Below are 25035 nucleotides of genomic sequence, written 5' to 3' on the forward strand. Positions count from 1 at the left end.
TATTAAAGCAATCTATAGACAAGTTTTAAAAATTGCCTTGTAGTCTTCTTTATATGGAAGAGTTTTAATACTTTAGATAATCTGTTGTATTTGTATTTTTAAAGAAAAATATGCAAACTGAGTAAGCAAATATAAATTCTTCTCAGAAATAAAGCTTAACTTTTGAACTTTTATATACAAATATTTTGTAAGTTCTGAGACATTATTAACACAATTTTTAAAATATAAGTATGCAGTGAAGATTCTTATAATAAGTGGTCAATTTTCTTCTATTTTCCTAGGACAATGACCTAATAAGATAGTTAATCATCATTGGACTGAAAAAAGAAATAACCCAGCTAACTATTTAGCAAGAGACTCTGACAACAGATAAAGGGATAGACCTGTGGTTTTTGCTGTGGGATCCTAAGTCCAGGTAAGAAAGAACCTTTGAAATTCTCAAACTTCAGTGTTTCTCTTATGTGAGAAACTTCCACAACTTTCAAGGATAAAAATTGTTTTTATGGACATGATAAATATTACACATTTTATGCTGTGTGTCTTCTACATGCTTATATTCCAAGCCCTTAAAACCTATCTTCTAGAGGTAGCTGAGCCTCAGGCTTGTGTTTTTGAAAATAAAAGACAGAAAATCAGACATTGATAATTTAACAATAAAGTCTGAAATCCCATTCCTATTACTTTCTATCCAAGTGGAACTTTAAGTCTGAAAAAATGAACCTCCAGTTATCTTCTCAAAACATGCTCCAAGGCAATTATTATCACTGACTATATAGAATTATTAAACTTGCTCTTGGTTTCTTTGATTCCAACTGGATAATGTGGGTTGAAGTGTTAGCTGGCAAGCATTGAGAAATGGGATGTGTCTCAAAGCTACTTACCTACCTCGATGTTACTTGTTTCAACTCAAGTTTGACTCAAGGGGGAGAAAATAGGTCTTCAAGATTATTTTGTCTCTGATTCAATGAAAAAAATTCTGCTCAGCCCAGTTCCTGGCACAAATTATGGACTCAAAAATATCAGTTCCCTTCTCCAATTCAGGAAGATGGCTAGCCTAATAATTATTGTTAAGGTTATTTAATTAAAAATTATTAAGTTATTTACAGACTTGTAAAAGCTCTAAGAAGTTAGTGAATGCTGTTTTCCCTTTTTTCCCCCCTCTCAGTACCACCAGTACAGGTCAGACTAAAATGTCATGATGTTTAGAGTCAACTCTGAATTGATATTCCACTCTTTTAATTAATTTGTAGTGATTTATTACAATTTAATCTTTTTCCAGAAATGAGGTAAAAGTGCCTACATTTCCAACTTTTTTATCTGGATATTTTTCCCAATATGTAGGAGAAAGGTGAGGACAAGTAGTCTGTCTGGGAAAGTAGTTGGAATGATTCTGTTTAATTAATTAAAATAAAGTGGAATTGTGGTTATGGTGAGGTCAGGCATGACCATAGTCTCTCTGAGAGGTGCTTAGAGTACACTAAGCTCTTTTTAACAAGTCCAAACTCTACCTGCTTTTCCAGCCTAGTTCCACAGGTATTTTCTCTATGAAATCATATTAGGCCATTCTAATTATAATTCATTGCATTGTTTTTTCTGCTCATTTTGACTACCTACTATGTGGAAGGCAGCATTTGACACTTTGTAAAGACATAAAGATGAATTAAGGGCTTCTCAGGTGGCTCAGTGGTAAAGAATCTGCCTGCCAGTGCAGGAGAGGCAAGAGATGTGGGTTTGATCCCCAGATTGGGAAGATCCCCTGGAGAAGGAAATGGCAACCCACTCCAGTATTCTTCACAGACAATTCCATCGACAGAGGAGCCTGGTGGGCTACAGTCTATAGGGTTGTGAAGAGTCGGACACAACTGAGTACGCAAAGATGAATTAAGCATGTTTGTCTTCCTAGATCTTGTAATGTAGATATGCAGAAAATGTAACAAAATTTTCTTTCTTTCTCTTTTAAAAAAAATTTATTTATTTATTTGGTTGTGCTGTAAACAGATTTTCTCTAGTTGTGGTAAGTAGGGACTATTCTTCCTAGGGGCTCAGTAGTTGCAGCTCGAGGGCTCTAGAACACAGGCTCAATAGTTGCAGTGTGGGCTTAGTTCCTCTGTAGTATGTGGACTCTTCCTGGACCAGGGATCGATCCCATGTCCTCTGCATTGGCAGGCAGATTCCTATCCACTGTACCATCAGGAAAATCCCCAAATTTTATTTCTAATAGATAATTGCTAATAATTTATTTAATCTAATCTAGTGTGTGACTCTATGTTACCTTATTTGTTAATTCAAGCTTCCCTCTATAAATTTATCTTCCTAAATTATAATCTCACTGAAACTAGAAATTTGTGTGTGTGTGTGTGTGTGTGTGTGTTTCCCCTTCATTTTGTGTTTCAGTACTCAGTGAAATGTGAAACCCGAGTTCTGTTCATGGAGCAGAAGAATGAAATCTGCAAACTTGCAAACACTCACACAGGCAAAGTTTATCTTAAAGGATAGAGATACAAAGCTCACAGCCTAGACACTGAGAGGGGGTGAAGAGCCCCCAGAAGGCAGGGATTGCAGCAGTTTTATATCTTTACTAGTATCAAACTGTATATCTTTGGTTGGCTGGTGACTTTAATATACATCATTTTTGACCAATCAGTTTGAGTATCACAAAGTCCAGATTGTCATTTTTATGGCTTTTTTGGATCCCCCATTTCTCAGTTTCTCTAGACATTGTGATGCCATCCCTCAACCCCCTCTTAAGACCCCAGACCAAAAAAAAAAAAGACCCCAGACCATTATTTAGGAACCAAAGGTATGTTTAAAAGTTAATGATCTTCTTAGAGTTTGGTGTTTTGTTTGTTTTGTTTCGTTTTCCCCTTGATAAACTGGACAGCAAGTAATGATTGTCTTATCCTTGGTCTGAATGTTTTATGACCCTCCAGACCAGGGAGGTATTCCTCTGATGCGTCGTAATTGGAACAAAGAGTGAGATGCTTACTTGGGAAGAGAAAAAAAAAAATGAAATTAAAAAGAACCAAGGTCTCAGAGTCTTAGACTGTCTAGCATTTCTGCCTCATCAGGACATAATAAATCCTACATGAATATTTGTGGAATTATTGATTGATGGATGTTGACCTTGAGGTTTTTTTCATTTCTGAATTGTTAACGTGAAATAAAACACTTTTTCTCTCTCAAAAGGTGATCACTTTGAACTAAACATCAACAACAACTGGAAACATTCACATGATATATGCAGTTCAATGATGGACCAAAATCATCATTCAGATAAGACAGCAGAGGCACAACCTTCTGAGAAAAAGAAAACTAGAAACTGCTGCAATGGATTCAAGGTGGAATGAGTTTTATATTTTCAAACTAAAATAAGTAAAAGGGGGAATTTTTATTTCAAGAAAAGGCATCCAGTTTTTTTAAAAGAACATTTATATTTCAAATTAGAGTTTTTGAAAGAAGCATACATTAAAATACAGAATGATACTTATCTTGGTATACATCAGTCTTTAAATCAGAAAAAGTATTTCTTTAGTGACATTTCTGGCTTAGAATCTATTAATGTTGAAAATTTAGAAAGATTTTGGAATCCTCTCTTCATTCTTGATGGAACAAAAGGTACTTACAAAAAATATGATTCAAATAAAAGTAGTCTTTGTATAATGGATAATATGTTTTTTAAAAAATCTTGTATTTGACCTATTGACAGAGAAGATTTATCAGTCTTGTGAATCACTTTGTGGTCTTGATCTATTTAATTTTTTAAAAAGAAAATAGCATTTTATTCTATTAATTTAAATAATATAGTGTGATGGAAAAGAGATCTGTTATAACTAAAACACCTGGCCCAAAAGCCTAGTTGATGACTTGGGATGGTCAGTTAATTTTTCCGTATGCAATGGGTAAAAGTGATAATCCTGTCTCTTGCTTTTGTCATAAAACCATGAAACACTGAATGATATAGACTGTATTGGGATTTTCACAGACAGGGAAAAGCAATCCTTGGGCACAGTATTAAGGAAATCAAGACTAACGGAAATTGAGAAGTTTGCATGAAGCCATCTAGATTGTAAATGGAAAACTCTTGAATCAAAGCCTTTTCATAAATTTATTTTTTTAATGAAGAATAATTGCTTTACAGAATTTTGTTGTTTTCTGTCAAACTTCAAAATGAATCAGCCATAGGTATACATATTCCCTCCCTTTTGAATTCCCTCCCACCTCCCTCCCCATCCCACCCCTCTAGGTTGATACAGAGGCCCTCTTTGAGTTTCCTGAGCCATACAGCAAATTCCCATTGCTATCTATTTTACATACGGTAATAAAGCCTTTAAACCCTCATAGGGCTTCCCAGGTGATGCTAGTGGTAATACAGAACCTGCCTGCCAATGTAGGAGACATAAGAGATGCGGATTTGATCCCTGGGTCAGGAAGATCCCCTGGAGGAGAGCATGGCAACCCACTCCAGTACTCCTGTCTGGAGAATCACATGAGAGAGGAGCCTAGTAGGCTATGGTCCAAGTGTCGCAGAGTCAGACATGACTGAGCACGCACACATGCAGAGAAGACTAGAAGAAATCAAAACTCAACCAGGGCTGACGTTGATCATTATTTAAAATGTTTTCCTCAAATTTATAGTTTATCTAGTTGAATAAAGACCAGAGATTAAACTCAATTGCAATCGTGTTATATAAAGTCTTTTTTAACTTTGTCCAGGGAACATAAGGTCTGTTTGTTTTTCAGAGATTACTGGTAAAGTCTATTCTGATGAAATATTTAAGTAATATTTAAGCCAAGAAGCAGTCACCAGGAGAAGCTACTGGGCTAATGCATTTGGAACAATTCTATTGTCTAGGGGTAGTATGATGTGCTGGATTATTTTGCTTTTAAACATGGGCAGTTATAGTGATTTCATTTGTACATGTATTCAAGATGATGACAAACTAGCTAAAGCAAATAAAGTTGCCTGTGTAGTCTCTTGAAGCATATTTATAGAAAAGCTTCAAGTTAGCAAGTCATCAGTGTATATAAAATATGTTAATTGCAGTCCAATAATAAAGACCAGAGAAACAATCACAATAATAGTCTATTGAGCACTTACTGTTATGCAAGACACTATACCAGTGTTTTATTTTTTGTTTTCATTTTGGTTACACTGGATGTGTAATGATCCAACCAGTCCATCCTAAAGGAAATCAGTCTGAATATCCATTGGGAGGACTGATGCTGAAGCTGAAGCTCCAATACTTTGGCCACCTGATGCAAAGAACTGACTCACTGGAAAAGACCCTGATGCTGGGAAAGATTGATGGTGGGAACAGGGGACAACAGAGGATGAGGTGGTTGGATCTCCAACTCAATGGACATGAGTTTGAATAAACTCTGGGAGTTGGTGATTGATAGGGAGGCCTGGTGCACTGCAGTCCTTGAGGTCGCAAAGAGTCAGATACAACTGAGCGACTGAACTGAACTGAACACTGGCTATGCAGACTTTCTCTAGTTATGGCAGATGGAGCTTCTCAATGTGGTGGCTTCCCTTGTTGCAGAGCTCTAGGTGTATGGGCTTCAGTAGTTGTGGTGCATGGGCTTAGTTGCTCCATGGCATGTGGAACATTCCCAGACCAGGGACTGAACCTGTGTGCCCTGCACTGGCAGGGTTCTTATCCACTGTACCACCAGGGAAGTCCTGTCCTAGTGTTTCAGTTCTGCGTGCGTGTGTACTCAGTTGCTTCAATTGTATCTGACTCTTTGTGACCCTAGACTCTTTGTAACTGTAGACTGCCAGGTTCCTCTGTCCATGGAACTCTCCAGGCAAGAATACTGGAGTGGGTTGCCATGCCCTCCTCCAGGGGATCTTCCCAACCCAGGGATTGAACCAGCATCTCCTGCATTGCAGGCAGATTTGTTTTCATGGAGCCACTAGGGAAGCCTGTTTTAGTACTACTAGTGGGTGTATTAATTATCACAATTCAGTCAGCCATGTGCTATTATCTCCCTTTTCAGATGGGGAAAAAAAAAACTTTAAGAGGTTGAATGACTTTCTCTAGGTCCCTAAGTGGTAAGTGCTGGATCCAAGGTCTGAACTCAGGCAGCCTGAAATCCCATGATCTCAATTGTACTCCATGCTGCTAAAGTATCTGTGAGTTTCCATAATATTGCTATCTTCAAGATGTTCTGGTAAGCATGGATTTATAAATGGATTTTTAAATAATCTTTGTCATTCTATACTTCCAAATATTCCCCTTCATACCAAATAATTCAGCTTCAAGCAAACATATGTGCCCACACACATACAAATGCACATGCTGTTTCTGAGGAGTGTATATAGACTCAGCATGTAGAGTGTGTAAAAGTACAAATAGATAGCAAATAATCTTGAATAACAACAGCTTGGTTTGATTCTTTCTTACCCCTTTCCCTCAATTTTTGAGCAGAACCAAGTAAGTTATAAAAACCCTACCAGTACACTGCTCATCTTTATACTTGTTTCTGTGCTTCAGATTTCTTGTACTGCTGTGTTATAATGAAAATTCTTTAAAAACATAAAAGTAATGCATCATCATCAAAAAAATATAAATAACAGGGAAAAGTAAAAGTTGTCTCAGTCCACCTTCATTCCTATTCCTTTTCCAGAAATCATTAGGATAACTATCCTATTTTTATCCACCAACAGAATCACAATCCCACAGTTTTCCTCTGGCTCATTGCCTCTGTCCTATTGCTATTTCTCAAGATGCAAAGTGCAATTCTGACTTGGAAAAACTTGTACTCACTATTTCCTCATCTGAAATGTTCTACTCCCATATCTTACACTTTCATCTCACTCAAATCTCTGTTTAAACTTACCTCATCCCTGACCACCCCATATAAACAGTGGTATGTATATATATATACACCAAATATCACCCATATATATGGATAGCATTTCCTGTCCATAACTCTTCAACCAAATTGATTTTTTTCATAGCATTTATCACCACTTGACACTGACATGCAAATGCACACATATGAATAGGTGTGTGTGCATATCTATGTCCTTAATGGAATAAAACAACACAAATTTTTGTAATAATCATACAATTCTGAAGTCGAGAAGTCTGAAATAGGTCTCACTGGGCTAAAACCAAGGTTTTGGTAGGGTTGTGTTCCTTTCTGGAGACTCTAGAGAAAAGTTAATTTCCTTGTCTTTTCCAGTTTCTAGAAACTGTCCAAAGTTCTTGACTAATAACTCTCTTCCATATTCAAAGCTAGTGATGGTCAATCAAATATTTGTTACATTTTATCACATTGTTGTTGAATTTTCTGCTCTCTCATCCATGCTTAAAGGATGCTTGGGATTACACTGAGTTAACAAAGACAACATATGACAATCTCTTCAAGGTCATCTGATTAGCAACCTTAACTCCATTTTCAAACTTAATATCCCCTTACCATGTTACCTAATATATTCATAGTTAGACAGAGTAATGTCATGCAAAGATACGCAGGTCCTAATCTCCAAAACCTGTAAATATAATTTTGTCCTTAGAGGAAGTCATTTATTCTCTCTGTAGCTAAGATTTTTCATCTGTGAAAGGGAAATGTTAGCATCTGAGTGACAGAATTATGCTAAGAAATAAATCCACTAATGGAAGTACAACAGTAGAACAACATCTGGCGTATAGAACTATTAGTAGCTAGCTACCATTGTTTTTATTGCTTCTCTGAGCTTTATTATTGGACAGCAATTAACATGCTTTATACACAAGGCCATCTTGCTAACTCAAAACTCCTCTCCAAATATGCTGCATCAGACCATGCAGGCAATCGTGCGTGCTTTGGCCAGGTTGTCATCCCCTTGTTGTGCTTGTGAGAGTGAAACCACTGTCCCTCCAGCACACTGAAATGTAAAGCTGGGTAGCTGATTTGAGATCTTTCTTCCTTTTATATATAGACACTAATCACTATGAAATTCCTTCTTAGTACTGTATATGTACATCCCATATGTTTTGGTATGTTGTGATTTCAGTTTTGCTTGTCTTGAGGTATTTTCTAAATTCTTTTTAGCATTTTTTGCTCTACGGTTGTTCAAATGGGTATTGCAAATTTTCATGTATTTGTGAATTCTCCAGTTTTTACCCTGCTATTGATTTCTAGTTTCATTCCATTGTGGATAGAAAAGATACTTGGGATGAGATCAATCTTCTTAGATTTGTTAAAATTTATTTTGTGGTGAAACATGCAAAGATATGTGTACACTTGAAAGTAATATGTATTTTGCTAGTGTTGGGTGGGATGTTTTGTGTATGTCTTCTAGGTCAATTTGGTCTTATCCATTTCTTTATTATTTCTATTTACTATTTAAAATGATGTATTCAAATTTCTACTATTAGTGTATTGCGGTTTATTTCTCCATTCAGTGTTTATATATTTAGGTACTCTGATGTTGGGGATAGAAAGATAGAGATATTTATTAAATCTTCCTGGTCAATTAACTCTTTCATTTTTAATATTAATGTCTTCTTTTGTCTCTTGTGACATTTTTACTTAAAATCTATTTTGTCTGAAATAACTACAACCACTTTTGGTTACCTACTTCGTGGAATATCTTTTCCTATCACTTCACTTTCAGTCTTTGTGTGTCTTTAGTTCTAAAGTGAGAAACTGAGTCTTATACATAGGGAATAGTTGAGTCTTGCTTCTTTTTAATTTTTAGTTTTTTAATTGAAGTGTAGTTGAATCACAATATTATATTAGTTTCCTATGTATAGCAATAGAAACTCAGTATTTTGACAGACTATACTACACTAGAACTTATTACAAGATAATGGATATAATTCCCTGTGCTATATCTTATATCCTTGAAAGTGAAAGTGTTTAGTCACTCAGTCATGTCTGACTTTTTGCAATCCCATGGACTGTAGCCCACCAGGCTCCTCTGTCCATGGAATTCTCCAGGCAAGAATACTGGAGTGGGTAGCCATTCCCTTCTCCAGGGGATCTTCCCGACCCAGGGATTGAAACCAGGTCTCCTACATTGCAGGCAGATTCTGTATCATCTGAGCCATCAGGGAAGACTTAGTGCTTATCTATTTTAACAGTTTGTATCTCTTAATTTCATACCCCTAATTGTGTCCTTCCTCTTTTCCCCTTCACCACTGGAAACCACTAGTTCTTTTTCTATATGTGTCTTTTTCTGTTTTGCTATACAGAAAAAGCCTTTGTTTGTATTAATTTTTAGATCCCACATGTAAGTGATATCATACAATATTTGTTTTTATCAAATCATATTTTCTAGGTCCAGTCACATCACTATAAATGGGAGATTTTCATTGTTTTTTATGATTGAGTAATAGTCCTACTGTAATCATTGGGGTACATATATCTTTTTTAATTAGTGTCTTTGATTTTTCCAGATATATACTCAGGAGTGGAATTGCTGGATCATGTATTGGTTCTATTTTTAGTTTTTTTAGGAACCTCCATACTGTAAGTGTCTGCACCAATTTACATTCCCATCAACAACATACAAGTGCTCTCTTTTCTCTACATCATCACCAACACTTATCATTTGTAGTTGTTTTGATGATAGCCATTCTGACAAGTGTGAGGTTATATCTTACATTTGTTGTTTTGACGTGCATTTATCTGTTAGTGATGATGAGTATCTGTTCATGTGTCTGTTAGCCATTTGTATGTCTTCTTTGGACAATGTCTATTCAGATCTTCTGCCAATTATTTAATTATTTTTTTAAATATTGAGTTGTATGGGTTATTTATGTATTTTGGGTATTAACACTTTGCCAGTCATATTATTTTCAAATCCTATAGACTATCTTTTCTTTTTTATCCATGGTTTCCTTTGATGTGCAAAGACTTTTAGATTTAATTAGATCTCATTTGTTTATTTTTGCTTGAAATTTTTTAGCTTAGGAGACAGATCCAAAAAAATTATTGTTGCAATTTATGTTAAACAGTGTTCTGCCTATGTTCTCTGCTAGATGTCTTATGGTTTCAGGTCTTTATTCACCTCTTTATTCCATACTGAGTTGTGTGTATATATATCCATATTGAGTTATATATATATATATATATATATATACTCATACACCAAACATTTAGTGTAAGGAAATGTGTTCATTTCATTGTCTTACATGTCACTGTTCATTTTTTCCAACACCACTTGTTGAGAGATCTGTCTTTTTTCCATTGTATATTCTTTCATCCTTTACTGTAGATTAATTGACCATAGGTATTTGAGGTTTTTCCTAGGCTCTCTATTCTCTTCTGCTGATGTGTGTATCTGTTTTTTGTGGTAGTACCAGGTTGTTTTGTTTACTGTATCTTTGTACAGTTGTCTAAAATCTGGGAGAGTGACACATTTAGCTTTGATCTTTTTTCCTCAAGACTGCTTTGGCAAATTAGGGTCTTTTATGGTTCCATGTGTATAATTATAACAGTTATGAAGCTGATAATAACAAATTTGATAACAGAAAAGCTCTACATATTACATTCTCCCCTTTCGTATACTTTACATTATTATTATCACATTTTACATCTACATATACTAACTTTTAGAATATTTTAATAATTATTTTTAAATATTGTTGTCATTAATCTTTTATACTAGAATAAAAACTGATTTGCCCACTATATTATAGTAATACAGTATTTTGTATTTGTCTCTATGTCTACCTTACTAACAAGTTTTGTGCTTTCTTCTGCTATCATGTTGCTGCCTAGTATTCTTTTATTTCAACTTGAAGAACTCCCTTTAGTGTTTCTTATAAGGGAAGTCTGGTGTTGATGATCTCCTTCAGCTTTGGTTTGTCTGGGAGAGTCTTTACCTCTCTTTCATTTGGAAGGTTTCTTTTGCTCAGTATAGTATTCTTGGATGATATGGTTCGTTTTTGCTTTTTTCTAGTTCTTTTAACATATTATTCTATTTCTCCTGACCTATAAGGTTTATAATGAAAAACAACTTGCTCTTAGTTTTCTGGGGGTTCTCTTTCTATGACAAGTTTCTCTCCTCTTGATTCTAAAAAGTTCTCTGTCTTTCTTTTTATTTTAATTATACTGTGCCTTCAGTTCAGTTTAGTCACTCAGTCATGTCCAACTCTTCGCAGCCCCATGGACTGCAGCACACCAGGCTTCCCTGTCCATCACCAACTCCCAAAGCTTGTTCAAACTCATGTCCATTGAGTCAGTGATGCCATCCAACCATCTCATCATCTGGCATACCCTTCTCCTTGCCTTCATTCTTTCCCAGCATCAGAGTCTTTTCCAAGGTGTCAGTTCTTCACATCAGGTGGCCAAAGTATTGAAGTTTCAGCTTCAGCATCAGTCCTTCCAATGAATATTCAGGACTGATTTCCTTGAGAATTGACTGGTTGGATCTCCTGGCAGTACAAGGGACTCTCAAGAGTCTTCTTTAGCACCACAGTTCAAAAGCATCAGTTCTTTGATACTCAGCTTTCTTTATAGTCCAATTCTCACATCCATACATGACTACTGGATAAATCATAGCCTTGACTACACAGACCTTTGTCAGCAGGGTAATGTCTTTGCTTTTTAATATACTATCTAGTTTGGTCATAGCTTTTCTTCCAAGGAGCAAGTGTCTTTTAATTTCATGGCTGCAGTCACCATCTGTAGTGATTCTGGAGTCCAAGAAAGTAAAGTCTGTCATTGTTTCTATTGTTTCCCCATCTATTTGCCATGAAGTGATGGGACCAGATGCCATGATCTTAATTTTCTGAATATTGAGTTTTAAGCCAATTTTTTTCACTTTGCTCTTTCACTTTCATCAAGAGGCTCTTTGGGTTCTTCACTTTCTGCCATAAGGGTGGTATCATCTGCATATCTGAGGTTATTGATATTTCTCCCTGCAATCTTCATTCCAGCTTGTGCTTAATACAGCCTGGCATTCTGCATGATATATGCTGCATATAAGTTAGTCAGGGTGACAATATACAGCCTTGATGTACTCTTTTCCCTATTTGGAACCAGCCTGTTGTTCCATGTCCAGTTCTAACTGTTGCTTCCTGACTTGCATACAGATGTCTCAGGAGGCAGGTCAGGTGGTCAGGTATTCCCATTTCTTTCAGAATTTTCCACAGTTTATTATGATCCACACAGCCAAAGGCTTTGGGGTAGTCAATAAAGCAGAAATAGATGTTTTTCTGGAACTGTCTTGCTTTTTCGATGATCCAGTGGATTTTGGCAATTTGATCTCTGGTTCCTCTGCCTTTTCTAAAACCAGCTTGAACATCTGGAAGTTCATGGTTCACATACTGCTGAAGCCTGGCTTGGAGAATTTTGAGCATTACTTTGCTAGAGTGTGAGATGAGTTCAATTGTGTGGTAGTTCGAGCATTCTTTAGCATTGCCTTTTTTGGGAGTGGAATGAAAACTGAGCTTTCCCAGTCCTGTGGCTACCACTGAGTTTTCCAAATTTGCTGGCATATTGAGTGCCGCACTTTCACAGCATCATCTTTTAGGATTTGTAATAGCTCAACTGGAATTCCATCACCTCCACTCGCTTTGTTCATAGTGATTCTTCCTAAGGCTCACTTAACTTCACATTCCAGGATGTCTGGTTCTAGGTGAGTGATCACACCATCATGGTTATCTTGGTCATGAAGATCTTTTTTGTATAGTTCTTCTGTGTATTCTTTCCACCTCTTCTTAATATCTTCTGCTTCTCTTAGGTCCATAACATTTCTGTCCTTTATTGAGCCCATCTTTGCATGAAATGTTCCCTTGGTATCTCTTTTTCTTGAAGTGATCTCTTGTCTTTCCCATTCTATTGTTTTCCTCTATTTCTTTGTATTGATCACTGAGGAAGGCTTTCTTATCTCTCTTTGCTATTCTTTGGAACCCTGTATTCAAATGAGTATATCTTTTCTTTTCACCTTTGCCTCTTGCTTCTCTTCTTTTCTCAGCTATTTGTAAGGCCTCCTCAGACAACCATTTTGCCTTTTTGCATATTTTTTTCCTTGGGGATGGTCTTGATCACTGCCTCCTGTATTATGTCATGAACCTTCATCCATAATTTTTCATACAGTGCCTTAGTGTGGCACATTACATAGATATTCTTAAATTATTTATTTATCATTTTTTCCTCCCAGCATTAGTATGTATTTAAATAATTAAGGAAATAGCTTATGCCACAAGAAGTTCCAATTTTCATAAAGCTCTTTAACATTGGTAAGCACTAAAACTAATCACTTAGGCAACAACCAGTATATTACCAAAAACTCTGGATTATGACAATGAACACATAGAATTTGGCTCAAATTAATCAAATCAAAATGCATGGATAAAAAAGAAATTTACAATGATAAAATCTGTTTAAAAAAAATAGAAAGGAATTAACCACAAGATAGTTTTCCAAAGTGAATTTTAAAGCAATACAATTGCCTAATTAGTACATAATAGAAAAGAGAAGAAATATATCAAATATCAAAAAATTTTAAGTGATTTTTCACAATTATTAAAATTACATAAAGTAAAATTCAATCAAAGAGATCAAAATTGAAGACATCAAACACATTAGAAAAACATCAAAATAGTTATTAAAACATAAGCTTAATATTTAATAAAAATTAAATCTTTGGGCTAGGTATTAGATAGTGAAGTGAAAGTCACTCAGTTGTGTCCGACTCTTTGTGACCCCATGGACTATACAGTCCATGGAATTCTGCAGGCCAGAATACTGGCCCTTCACTTCTCCAGGGGATCTTCCCAATCCAGGTCTCCCACATTGCAGGCAGATTCTTTACCAGCTGAGCCACAAGGGAAGCCCAAGAATACTGGAGTGGGTAGCCTATCTCTTCTTCAGTAGATCTGCATGACCCAGAAATCGAACTGGGGTCTCCTGTATTGCAGGCAAATTCTTTACCAACTGAGCTATGAGGGAAGCCCAGGTATTAGATAAGCACTTTATAATATTTTTCACTCTATAATATACATGATTCTAACTTGGTTATGATATGTCTTACAGAGGTGGTAGGAATGGCTTTGGCATTTAACACTCTTCTTCCACTAGTGCAAAGAAATATATATATATATATTTGCAGAGTGTGAATGGAGCAAAGTTTTTTGGTTTTTTTTTTTTTAGGTTTTTAATCCATTTTGAATTTATTTTTCTTTATGATGATAGAAAATGTTCTAATTTAATTCTTTTACAGGTAGTTATCCAGTTTTCCCAACACTACTTATTTTTTGTTTATATTTATTTTTTTATTTTATTTTATTTTTAAACTTTACAATATTGTGTTGGTTCTGCCATATATCGAAATGAATCCTCCACAGGCATACATGTGTTCCCCTCCTGAGCCCTCCTCCGTCCTCCCTCTCCATACCATCCCTCTGGGTCATCCCAGTGCACCAGAGCAAAGTTTTAAAAACAAATCATATTAATAAAAAGAAAAAAGAGGATAAATCTATAATGGCCTTTCAAATTACATATATTTGGTGCACTGACAAACATTCACAAACACATGCATGACCTCATGAACATAATCTCCTTTGAACCGTGCAATGACCCTATAAAATAAATAAGCTAACTATTTTGTATTACCTTTTAATGGATTAGGAAACTGAAGTTCAGTGAACTGTGTAATTTTTTAATCTTTGTTTGGTTAGGAAATTAAAAACAAGACAACTGGATCTAGATCTTCTGATTGCAAAATACAGTCTTTTTTCTTTCATCACATGCATACCAGGTAATCCATGAATAATTTTGTATCTTTGCTAAGAAGGAAACAAAGTAGTAGGTAGGGAATATTAGAAGAAAGAAGAGGGAATTAAGAGATATAAAGTCCATATACAAAATAAAGTCAGGGTTAAAAAAAGAGATACAGTATGTCAAGAACTTAGTTTTTCTGAAACATACCAGTAAATTGTATTCCAATCTTGTTTTAATCAATAATACTTCAGGTCAGTTCAGTCGCACAGTTGCGTCTGAATCTGTGACCCCATGGATTGCAGCACCCAGGCTTCCCTGTCCATTACCAACACCTGAAGCTTGCTCAAACTCATGTCCATTGAGTCATTGATGCCATACAGTCATCTCATCCTCTGTAATCCACTTCTCCTGCCTTCAATCTTTCCCAGCCTCAGGGTCTTTTCTAATGAGTCAATTCTTCGCATCAAGTGGCCAAAGTATTGGAGCTTCAGCTTCAGCATCTGTCCTTCCAATGAATATTTAAGACTGATTTCCTTTAGGATTGACTGGTTTGATCTCCTTGAGGTCCAAGATTCATTTAAAAATTAGACTAAACCTTATGGAAATTGAGATCTAATAGTAATGTCATTCACAAAGCATTCTAGCTAGGAATTCTTCTAAGAAATTATACAATTTAAAGAAGAGAATAAAACAATATATTTTTCTCAATAATACAAATAGCACAGTGATTTGAGATTATGTGTGTACTCATCTGTTCAGTTGTGTCTGACTCTTCACAACCCTTGGACCGAAGCCCACCAGACTCATTTGTCCATGGAATTCTCCAGGCAAGAATACTGGAGCAAGTTGCCATTTCTTCCTCCAGGAGAGTTGCTGACCCAGGGATCAAACCTGCATCTCCTGTTTCTCCCACATTGCCGCCAGATTCTTTACCACTGAGCCATTGGGGAAGCCCAATTTTAGATTACAAATATTCTGAAAGTAAGACTAATTGGGTGACATCAAAATCATGGTCAAGTGAGAGTCTCCCTTTTCCATCTCCTTAAATCTGCAACCAGTAGAACATCCACAGCCTAGCAAAGCTGACTCTGTACAACACACCAGGATGCCAGAGAAACTATGCATCTGTACATCCAAAGTTGAGTGGACTGGAATACAGAGAAGAGGTGGAACTGGGGGACAGCAGAGGCAGTTTCTATGATCCCAGACCCCCATTTATGGCTGCTGAGCCAACAGCCTCAGAGAATCTAATTGCATCAGGGGAAGCAGTGCACATAGCTGCAGCCTCCCAGGCATAGCAAAGCTCAAATCCATAGGAAATTGGGCAGTAATGGCAACAGGGCCGGTGATGATTTCCTCTAGTCTGGGAGGTGCCTACAACTCTGAGCCACACCTCCCATCCTCAATAGGTGCACCCGTGAATCTGATAACTCTGAACACAGCAGAGGCACTTGAAAACCCACCTTCCAGTCTATGCTTTCCCTCTCTCTGTGGTGAAGAAGTCTTTGTGGTGAAGGAGATCCTGCCATTCCAGTGACCTGCATGGTGACATTGACAGCAGCAAGACATCAACAATCTCAGAGTCACAAGAAGGTGACAATTTTCTTAAAATGACAAGAGTATAGTGATCTAACTGATAGAGAATCCAAACTAGCTGTCATGAGGAAACTGAATGAGTTACAAGAACACTCAGAAAGGCAATTCAATAAGCTCAGGAATAAAGTTAATGAACGGAAGGGACACTTTACTAAAAAAGATCAAAATTCTTAAAAAAAAAAAAATAGAGAGGGGGCAATTCTGGAACTGGAAAACTCAATAAACAAGATGAAGAATGCACTAGTAAGCACTAAAAATAGAGCAGACAATATGAGAAAGAATTAGCAAGCTCAAAGGGGGAAATCTAGAAATGATATAGATAAAAGAGGTGAGATAATTAAGACATAACAAAATGAGGAAGTTCTTTGAGAAATATCTGACTCTTTTATGAAAGGAAATACTAGCATGATGGGTATCCCAGAAGAAGAGAGGGAAAAGAGAACAGAGCTTATTTAAAGAAATAATAGCTGAGAACTCCCCAAACGTGGGGCAGAAATTGGAAATGCAATGAGGAATATTCATTCGCTATGAAGCTAAGAGAATATTTAATTACCTCAACACAAAAAGATGTTCTCTAAGACACATTATATTAAAACTAACAAAAGTCAGTGACAAAAAGACTTTTAAAGGTAATTAGGAAAGAATAGATGGTAACCTACAAAGGAAAGAAGGTTTCTTAAATTACAGAAAATACAGGCAGGGAGAGAGTGAAATGACATTTTCAAAATAAAGAAAAACTGTCGGCCAAAAATATCCTATCTAGCTAATGATAACTTCTAGAAAGTCATCATTCAGATATGGAGAAATTAAGAGTTTTCAAGACAAACTAGGGTCAAAGGACTTCATCAACACTAGACCTGCCTTATGAGAAACATTGAAACTCTTTTACCAGAAACAAAAAGTCTTTTACCAAAAACAAAAAGTCAAAGGTACATAACACTGAGTAAGGTGATAAACAGAGTCTGAAAATTGCAACTATAGAATTTTAGAATTCTATAGAATAGAATTTTAAACACTTCATTATAGAGTAAAGGTTAAAGAAAAAAAGTAATACAAATGACTGTAGCTCCTTAAATTGGTAACAAACTCACAACATAAAAAGGGATAATCTGAGATAACAGAAACATAAAAGTTGAAAAGATGGGACTTATGTAAGCAAATGAAGATAAGGTGCTATCAGCAGAAAAACGATTATTTTATCCATGAGATATTTTATACAAAGCTCATGATAACCATGAAACATAAATCTAGAGCAGAGACACAAAACATAAAAAAGAGGAAACAGAAAAATCTGATTAAAAAAAACAAACCTACCAAACTGATTCACAGAAACACAAACACAAACAGAAAAAAAAAATGGAGATACAGACAAATCAGAAAACAAAAGACAAAAAGACCAAGTCCTCATTTATCTATAATCACCCTAAAGGTAAATAGATTGAATTCACCAATGCAACAAAACACAGGGTGCCTTTGTTGTCAGTCATTCAGTCACTCAGTCGTGTCCGACTCTTTGTGACCTCAAGGACTGTGGCACGCCAGGCTTCCCTGTCCTGCACCATCTCCTGGAGCTTACTCAAACTCATGTCCATTGAGTCAGTGATGCCATCCAATAATCTCATCCTCTGTCATTCGTTCTCCTCCTGCCTTCAATCTTTCCCAGCATCAGGGTCTTTTCAAATGAGTCTGCTCTTCACATCAGGTGGCCAAAGTATTGGAGCTTCATCATCAGTCCTTTCAATGAATATTCAAGATTGATTTCCTTTAGGATTGACTGGTTGGATCTCCTGGCAGTCCAAGGGACTCTCAAGAGTCTTCTCCAACACCACAGTTCAAAAGCATCAATTCTTCGGCGCTCAGCCTTCTTCGCAGTCCAATTCTCACATCCATACATGACCACAGGAAAAACCACAGCCTTGACTAGACGGACCTTTGTTGGCAAAGTAATGTCTCTGCTTTTGAATATGCTGACTACGTTGGTCATAGCTTTTCTTCCAAGCAGCAAGTGTCTTTTAATTTCATGGCTACAGTCACCATCTGTAGTGATTTTGGAGCCCAAGAAAATAGGCTGTCACTGTTTCATTGTTTCCGCATCTATTTGCCATGAAGTGATGGGACCAGATGCCATGGTCTTAGTTTATTGAATGTTGAGTTTTAAGCCAGCTTTTTCACTCTCCTCTTTCACTTTCATCAAGAGGTTCTTTAGTTTCTCTTCACTTTCTGCCGTAAGGGTGGTGTCATCTGCATATCTGAAGTTATTGTTATTTCTCCTGGCAATCTTGATTCCAGCTTGTGCTTCATCCAGCCCGATATTTTGCATGATATATTTTGCATATAAGTTAAATAAGCAGGGTGACAATATACAGCCTTGATTTACTCCTTTTCCTATTTGGAACCAGTCTGTTGTTCCATGTCCAGTTTTAACTGTTGCTTCTTGACCTGCATACAGATTTCTCAGGAGGCAGTAGTCTAAGGTAGTCTGGATGGATTTAAAATAAATCCCAACTATATGCTCCTTCCAGAAGACTCATCTCAGCTCTATAGACAAACATGGGCTTAAAGTGAATGGATAAAAGATGATACTTTAAGCAAATAACAGATAGAAAAGCAAGTGTAGGCATATACATATCAGACAACATGAATTTCAAGCTAAATAAAATAACAAGACACTAAGATAGGCATTATACAATGATAAAGGAGACAACTAATAAAGGAGACATAATAGTGATGAATACATATGCACCTGCAATAGGAGCAACAAAATATATAAAGCAATTATAAAAAGACTTAAAGAGAATTTGAGAGCAACACAATAATAATGCGACTTTAACACCCTGCTTACATCAATGGATTAATCATCCAGACAAAATACGAACAAAGAAACAGCAGTCTTAAATGGAACATTAGGCCAGAGAATTTGACAGATTTGTTTAGAACATTCCATCAAAATGAAGCAGAATACACATTCTTATCAAGAGCACATGGAACAGTCTGAAGGATGAACCACATGTTGGGATACTAAACACTAAATTTAAGAAGACTGCAATCATATCAAACATTTTTTCCCAATTACAATAGCATGAAACTATAAATCAAAGCTGAATAAATCACAAATATTGGAGAGTAAACAATATGCTACTGAACAATGAATACTTCAGACAGATGAAAATAAAAATATAACATACTAAACTTTCTGAGATGCAACAAAAGCTGTATTAAGAGAGATGTTTTCATTTTGATATTTGGCAAAACTAATACAGTTATGTAAAGTTTAAAAATAAAATAAAATTTAAAAACAAAAACAAAAAAAAAACAAAAAATAAAAAGGGAGGTTTTCCATCAACTAGGGAGAAGGGGCAGTGGTGGTGGTGGTGGTGATGGTGGTATAGAAATGGAGATTACATGGAGTTACCAAAAATAAAGTTATATTTCCCAAAAAAAAAAAAAAGAGAGATGTTTTTAGCAATAGAGGTCTGTTTTAACAAATAAGATTTTGTGTGTATATATATATATATATAAAATCTCATATCTAAAGGAACTAGAAAGTGAAGAACAAATGAAGCCCAAAGTCAGTAGAAGGAGTGAAATAATAAATATCAGAGCTGAAATTGATGAATCAGACTAGAAAAGACAATAGAAGAGATCAATGAATCTAAATGCTTGTTTTTTGAAAAGATAAACAAATTGACAAATCTTTAGCTCAACTCACTATGAAAAAAGGAGGGAAGACATAAACTCAGAACTGAGGAGGAGAAATAATAACAGATACCCCAGAAATAAAAAGAATTATAAGAGAATGTTATGAACAGCTATTTGCCAACAAATTGGACAATCTAGAAAAGAAATGGATAAATTCTTAGAATCATACAACCTTCCATGACTGAATTGTGGAGAAATATAAATTGTGAACAGACTGATCATTAGTGAAGAGATTAAAATAGTAATCAAGAAAGTCCCAAAAACAGACATCCAGGAGCAGACAGCTTTAAAAAGCAACTCAAAATGGATCAGAATTAAATGTAAGAACTGAAATCATAAAACTAGAAGAAAAGATAGGCAATGCACTCTTTGGCGTTGGTCTTAGCAATACTTTCTGGATGTGTCTCCTCAGGCAAGGGAAGCAAAAGCAAAAATAACAAACAAAAGATCTTCTGCACAGTAAAGGACACCATCAAAAAAAAGAAGAAGAAAGAAAAGAAAAGGCAACCTACTGAATGAGAGAAGATATTTGCAAATCATATGTCAGATAAGGGGTTAATATCCAAAATATATTTAAAAACTCACAGAGCTTAACAACAAAACCAAACTCATTTAAAAAAAAATAGGCAGAGAAGCTAAAATGCATTTTTCCAAAGAAGACATATGATGGCCTTTGAAAGGCCATATATACATAGATACAGAAAGGTACATTGAAAGATGTTCAACATCATTAATTATTTGGGCAATGCAAATCAAAACCATAATGAGATATCACCTTACACCTGTCAGAATCTATATCATTAAGAAAAAAAAAAATAAGCCAAGTGAGAGATAACAAGGATGTGATTTAGGATAATAAAGAGATGAAGGAAAAGTGTGTGAGTTTATCTGATCCAAGAACTGTTTTGCTTTTCATGTGTGAAATACTTGCATTTCAATTACAGTTCTGCTACATTTTTAGCTTTACTCCTCTGGTTCAATAATTTTGCATCTCTAAACTTTATTATTCTTATTCTGAAGACAGAAATGCATGACAGGCAAGGATTTTGTGAGCATTATAAATAACACTTGTAGAATACCTGGAACACATCCTAGCAAATATTAGCTTCCAGATAATAACATAAATTGTTTTCATGTCCTTCCTGCATTAATTGGAAAAAGAAATATTTAGTGAATGAGGAGAAACTAAGTTTTCTGTAGGGTGTCAGATGCAAACCTTCATCTTTATCTCCGCTATTAAACATTTTTCAAAGGATATATTGACTCTACAGTTTCTGTTTAAGAAAATTTCGATGTATACTAATATCTATGTCATAAGAAAGTACAGATTACAAAGAGAGTACATATACATCTATTCAGAAGATGTGGTATAAATTAGCATCTTTATTATGCATAATATTTTGGATAGTGCATTTTTCTCATTTTTATAGCTTCTTTTCAGTTTTTTTGTGTGTGAAATGTTCTGTTTTTTTCCTTCGTTTTGAGATACTTTCCTCTACATCAGAGTGCCCAGTTAGATTAGTTGCTTTAAAATTCTTGTCCAGCAATACTAACGTATGTGTTAGTTACTAACATAATCTAAGGGTTGGACTTGGTTGATTGTTAATTTTCTTGAGACTTGGCTACATTTTCCTGGCTCTTCATGTGTTGGTAATTTTGGACATTGTTATATTCTTCCAAAGTCTGTTGATATTTTTTGTTTGTGTTACAAGGCAATTAAGTTTGTTGACCTGAAATTGCAATGTCTATCTCTTAGGAAATAGTTCAAATCTCAGTTCAATTACTTTATCCTTAGCTGACTAGCTTAAATTGTTCAGAGGTCAAATATTTGGAGAGTTTACATACAGAACTTAAGGCCCCCATTCTCTGGATCTCTCCTTTATGAGATTCTCCCCTGAATTTATTTTTCAGATTAGACCAATATTTATTGCAAAAATACAAGCAGGTTTTCTGATCCAAGTGCTTTGGCTCCTCTGATGCAAGGGTATATTTAGATAAAAAATTGAGAGTTTAAGATAATACAATTCCAATCATACGTGTATACATATACATTTCTAAAATTTATGTTTGTATACTGGGTCTTCATGGGTTTTTCTCCAATTGCAGTGAGTGGAGGCTTCTCTCTACTTGTGTTCCTGGGCTTCTCATTACAGTGGCTTCTCTTGTGTAGCAGGGCTCTGGGACGCACGGGCTTCAGTAGTTGCTGCACTTGGGCTCAGTAGTTGTGGCTCCTAAGCTCTAAATCACGAGCTCAGCAGTTACGGCACACGGACTCAGCTGTTGTAAAGCATGTGGGACCCTCCTATATAGAAGATCAAATCTGCGTCTCCTGCATTGGCAGGCAGATTCTTTTACCGCTGAGCCGCCAGGGGAGCCCTTATATACATTTTGATCAGAACATTACACTGACGACCTACAGGCTTTTTTTAAATTGCAGGCAAAATGTTAATTTCTTCTTGTCTAGCCGCACTTTAATATATTTCATAGACTTTAAGAAGTATCATAAAAAATATGGAACACTTCACACACCTGCATGTCATCCTTGCACAGGGACCATACTTATCTTCTCTGTATTGTTCCAAATTTAGCATATGTGCTGCCAAAGCAAACACCCTCCCCTAAATTTTAATCTAAACTCTTTTTCCTCATTCTTCAGGTCAAAAGAACTGTGAGTTTTTTAAAAGAATTTTAACTTTTCCGAAGAATGCTAACGGTGGCCTCACCTTAAAGCCTAAGAAAAAGAAACTAACCTTAGGTGTCTCCTTTTAAGTGTCAACTCCTCTCCAGAACTTGACAGCTTTTTTTGTTCTCCCACATTTTGGGGTGTTTTTTGTTTTCCCCTAAGACTTTACAGGATCAGCCAAGTGGGAACTTATTCAGCTACATTGGAGAACTAAATGTTTAAAAATCACCCTCAGCCTGCTGAGGGCACTTAAGAATAAGAATGCAAAAAATAAGATTTGATTCATGGAAATGTAAACAAATCTTGGTTTTATTGAGAAAAAAAAAGAGAGAGAGTTATGGAAAAGTTAGGGTGCAGTGGGGCAAGAATAAGCTGTTAATGTAACAAGCCTGAATATGGATTAACTGTACAGTTATCCACTGGTAAATCTCAAAACTGCTTCCATACAAAACTCTCTCTTGAGCACCAAACCTGCTGGGTCTATCAGGTAGAAGTTTGTTTTTAGACATCTCAAATTTGATTTGTGAAGAGATGGTTTCATTTTCTTCCCTAAGACTTCTCTTTTTCTCATCCCAAATAATAGTATTACTACATAAAATGAAGCAAACTATAAAACAAAATTAGAATACTTATATTCTGTTATTTCCAAATTTTATTGGTTCTCCTCTTAAACTTTTCCCAAGCATGTCTATAACTTTCTGTTCCCCTCTTTCCATCTCTGTTCATCTTTCTTTCTGAAATCAGCTTCCTAACTAATTTCTTTGCCATAAATTCATCTTCCTCATGACTACAGAACTAGCCCCCTAAAATTTAATTTCCTTAGGTCACATTTAAAAATACAGATTGATCTCCCAGCGGTTGACATATTTCTATCCTTATATTTCACCCACAGATATTATTTTTGTTTTGCAAATGATCTGTGTTCTTACACTACTCTGGGCTTTCTGTGTTCTTCCACTACTCAGAGACAAAGTAATGTCTCTGCTTTTCAATATGCTATCTAGGTTGGTCATAACTTTCCTTCCTAGAGGTAAGCATCTTTTAATTTCAAGGCTGCAATCACCATCTGCAGTGATTTTGGAGCCCTCCCCAAAAAAAGTCTGACACTGTTTCCACAGTTTCTGACTTTGTTTAAAATGTTTATTTCTTTTACGGTTTCTAAGCTTCTTTTACTCCCTAAAGACTTCTTTCAAACGTTACCACATCTATAGGAACTTTGACCTTTGCAGACAGAATTAACCACTGTCCTGTGTACTCATAAATTTATAAATGTATAGCAATTGCGGTACTCCTTACGTTATTATACTGGCATTATTTGTTTATTGGGCTAGGAAAACATTAATTCTTTGGAGGTATTTATTATGTCTTAGTTGTTTTTACTTCTCTTCTTACTCTGTGTCTTTTTCCAACTCCAAGGCTTAGTGGAGTTAATTGCCATACTGTAGTTGCTCAACAAATGTTTGCTGAGTAAATGAATTGAGGTTCAAATGTTGAACCTCAAATGTTTATGTTGTTGATTATGGATGTACACGTGGCAATGTGGAAACTTGGAACTGCCTCTGACCTTAATTCTAGAGTTCTTGCCATAATAAACAAAGAACTGACCTGCCACTTCAGTTCAGTTCAGTCGCTCAGTCGTGTCCGACTCTTTGCGACCCCATGAATTGCAGCACACCAGGCTTCCCTGTCCATCACCAACTCCCGGAGTTCACCCAAACTCACGTCCATCGAGTCAGTGATGTCATCCAGCCATCTCATCCTCTGTCGTCCCCTTCTCCTCCTGCACCCAATCCCTCCCAGTATCATAGTCTTTTCCAATGAGTCAACTCTCCACATGAGATGGCCAAACTATTGGAGTTTCAGCTTTAGCATTAGTCCTTCCAATGAACACCCAGGACTGATCTCCTTTAGAATGGACTAGTTGGATCTCCTTGCAGTCCTAGGGACTCTCAAGATTCATGTTGATGTATGGCAAAACCAATACAATATTATTAAGTAATAAGCCTCCAATTAAAATAAATAAATTTATATTAAAAAATAAATAAATAATAAATTTTTTTTAAAAAAGAGTCTTCTCCAACACCACAGTTCAAAAGCATCAATTCTTCGGTGCTGTGCTTTCTTCACAGTCCAACTCTCACATCCATACATGACTACTGGAAAAACCATAGCCTTGACAAGATGGACCTTTGTTGGCGAAGTAATGTCTCTGCTTTTGAATATGCTATCTAGGTTTGGTCATAACTTTCCTTCCAAGAGATAAGCATCTTCTAATTTCATGGCTGCAATCACTATCTGCAGTGATTTGGGAGCCCTCCCCCAAAAAAGTCTGACACTGTTTCCACTGTTTCCCCATCTATTTGCCTTGAAGTGATGGGACCAGATGCCAT

General features: G+C 36.0%; 1 protein-coding gene and 1 non-coding gene across 2 annotated transcripts in view; one reads left to right on the top strand and one right to left on the bottom strand.

Annotated features, from left to right (window-relative positions):
• Positions 1-293: 293 nt before the first annotated feature.
• Positions 294-25035, top strand: part of LOC129645969 (solute carrier organic anion transporter family member 1B3-like) — an 80249-nt gene continuing 55507 nt past the window's right edge. The window contains exons 1-2 of the mRNA XM_055571570.1: positions 294-415; positions 3187-3338. Of these exons, the coding sequence (XP_055427545.1) occupies positions 3249-3338 (90 nt within the window). The 5' untranslated portion in view covers positions 294-415; positions 3187-3248. The remainder of the gene's footprint in view (positions 416-3186; positions 3339-25035) is intronic.
• LOC129642494 (U6 spliceosomal RNA) lies at positions 22468-22574 on the bottom strand. The gene has a single exon (XR_008709764.1). It is a non-coding gene; the product is annotated as a U6 spliceosomal RNA (small nuclear RNA).

Source organism: Bubalus kerabau, chromosome 1 (assembly GCF_029407905.1).
Source record: "Bubalus kerabau isolate K-KA32 ecotype Philippines breed swamp buffalo chromosome 1, PCC_UOA_SB_1v2, whole genome shotgun sequence".
NCBI lineage: Eukaryota > Metazoa > Chordata > Mammalia > Artiodactyla > Bovidae > Bubalus > Bubalus kerabau.